This window comes from Pygoscelis adeliae, unplaced genomic scaffold (genome assembly GCF_000699105.1).
Source record: "Pygoscelis adeliae isolate BGI_AS28 unplaced genomic scaffold, ASM69910v1 Scaffold88, whole genome shotgun sequence".
NCBI classification, from domain to species: Eukaryota; Metazoa; Chordata; class Aves; order Sphenisciformes; family Spheniscidae; genus Pygoscelis; species Pygoscelis adeliae.
The window spans coordinates 2429-3121 of NW_008825616.1; the positions used below are offsets into that span (position 1 = coordinate 2429).

Sequence of the window (693 nt, forward strand, 5' to 3'; positions counted from 1 at the left end):
ACGCCGGGGAGGCCCGGCAGCCCCTCCCCCACCCCGTAACGACCCCCCCCCGCCAGGGGTGGGAGCGGAGGAGGGATTGGGATGGGCTCCACCATCTCACCAAGGCTTTTCGGTGCTGGTAGATGAAGTCCTCGCGGGAGCGCGCCCACCGGGGCAGCACCACGTCGCCCACCTTCTCGTTGGAGAGCTGCAGGCAGCCCAGGTCGAAGCCTGCAGGCAGGGCGGGCAGGGGGTGAGGGACACCGACCCCCACCGTGCTCCCATGGGTGCTGTCTCCGTGGTGGGGATGATGGGTGCCCCTTACCATTCTGGTTCTCCAGGAACTCGGGGAAGTAGAAGAACTCGGGGATGAGCTCCTTGACGTCCACGGGGTTCTCCATGCGGGCTTGCCACGCTGCCGGCACCGAATGGACCTGCCGGTCTGAGCAGTCGAACCTGGTGGCACGGGACACCCGGTCAGAGCCCGCTTGTGTGTCCCCCCCGCCCCCATGTCCCCTCCCCAGGGTCCCCCCACTGGGTGCCCACCTGCCGCTCTGCAGCTGGATGTGGAGGGTGGTGAAGGGCTCGGTGCGGATCAGGTAGTGCATGACGCCCGCCGCGTTGGAGTAGTGCGTGCCGTAGTGGAACTTGTCCACGGTGCCCGTGGGGTCCTCGAAGCTCTCGTACCTGGGGGGTGAGGTGGGGGGGGGCCAG

At 68.4% G+C, this 693-nt stretch overlaps 1 protein-coding gene across 1 annotated transcript in view; it reads right to left on the reverse strand.

Annotated features, from left to right (window-relative positions):
• NBEAL2 (neurobeachin-like 2) overlaps positions 1-693 on the reverse strand; it is a gene marked incomplete at its 3' end in the record, with an annotated part of 17523 nt that overhangs the window by 2425 nt on the left and 14405 nt on the right. Inside the window, exons 30-32 of the mRNA XM_009333305.1 lie at positions 526-666; positions 305-435; positions 101-210 (exon numbers count right to left, since the gene is read on the reverse strand). Coding sequence (XP_009331580.1) covers positions 101-210; positions 305-435; positions 526-666 — 382 coding nt within the window. The remainder of the gene's footprint in view (positions 1-100; positions 211-304; positions 436-525; positions 667-693) is intronic.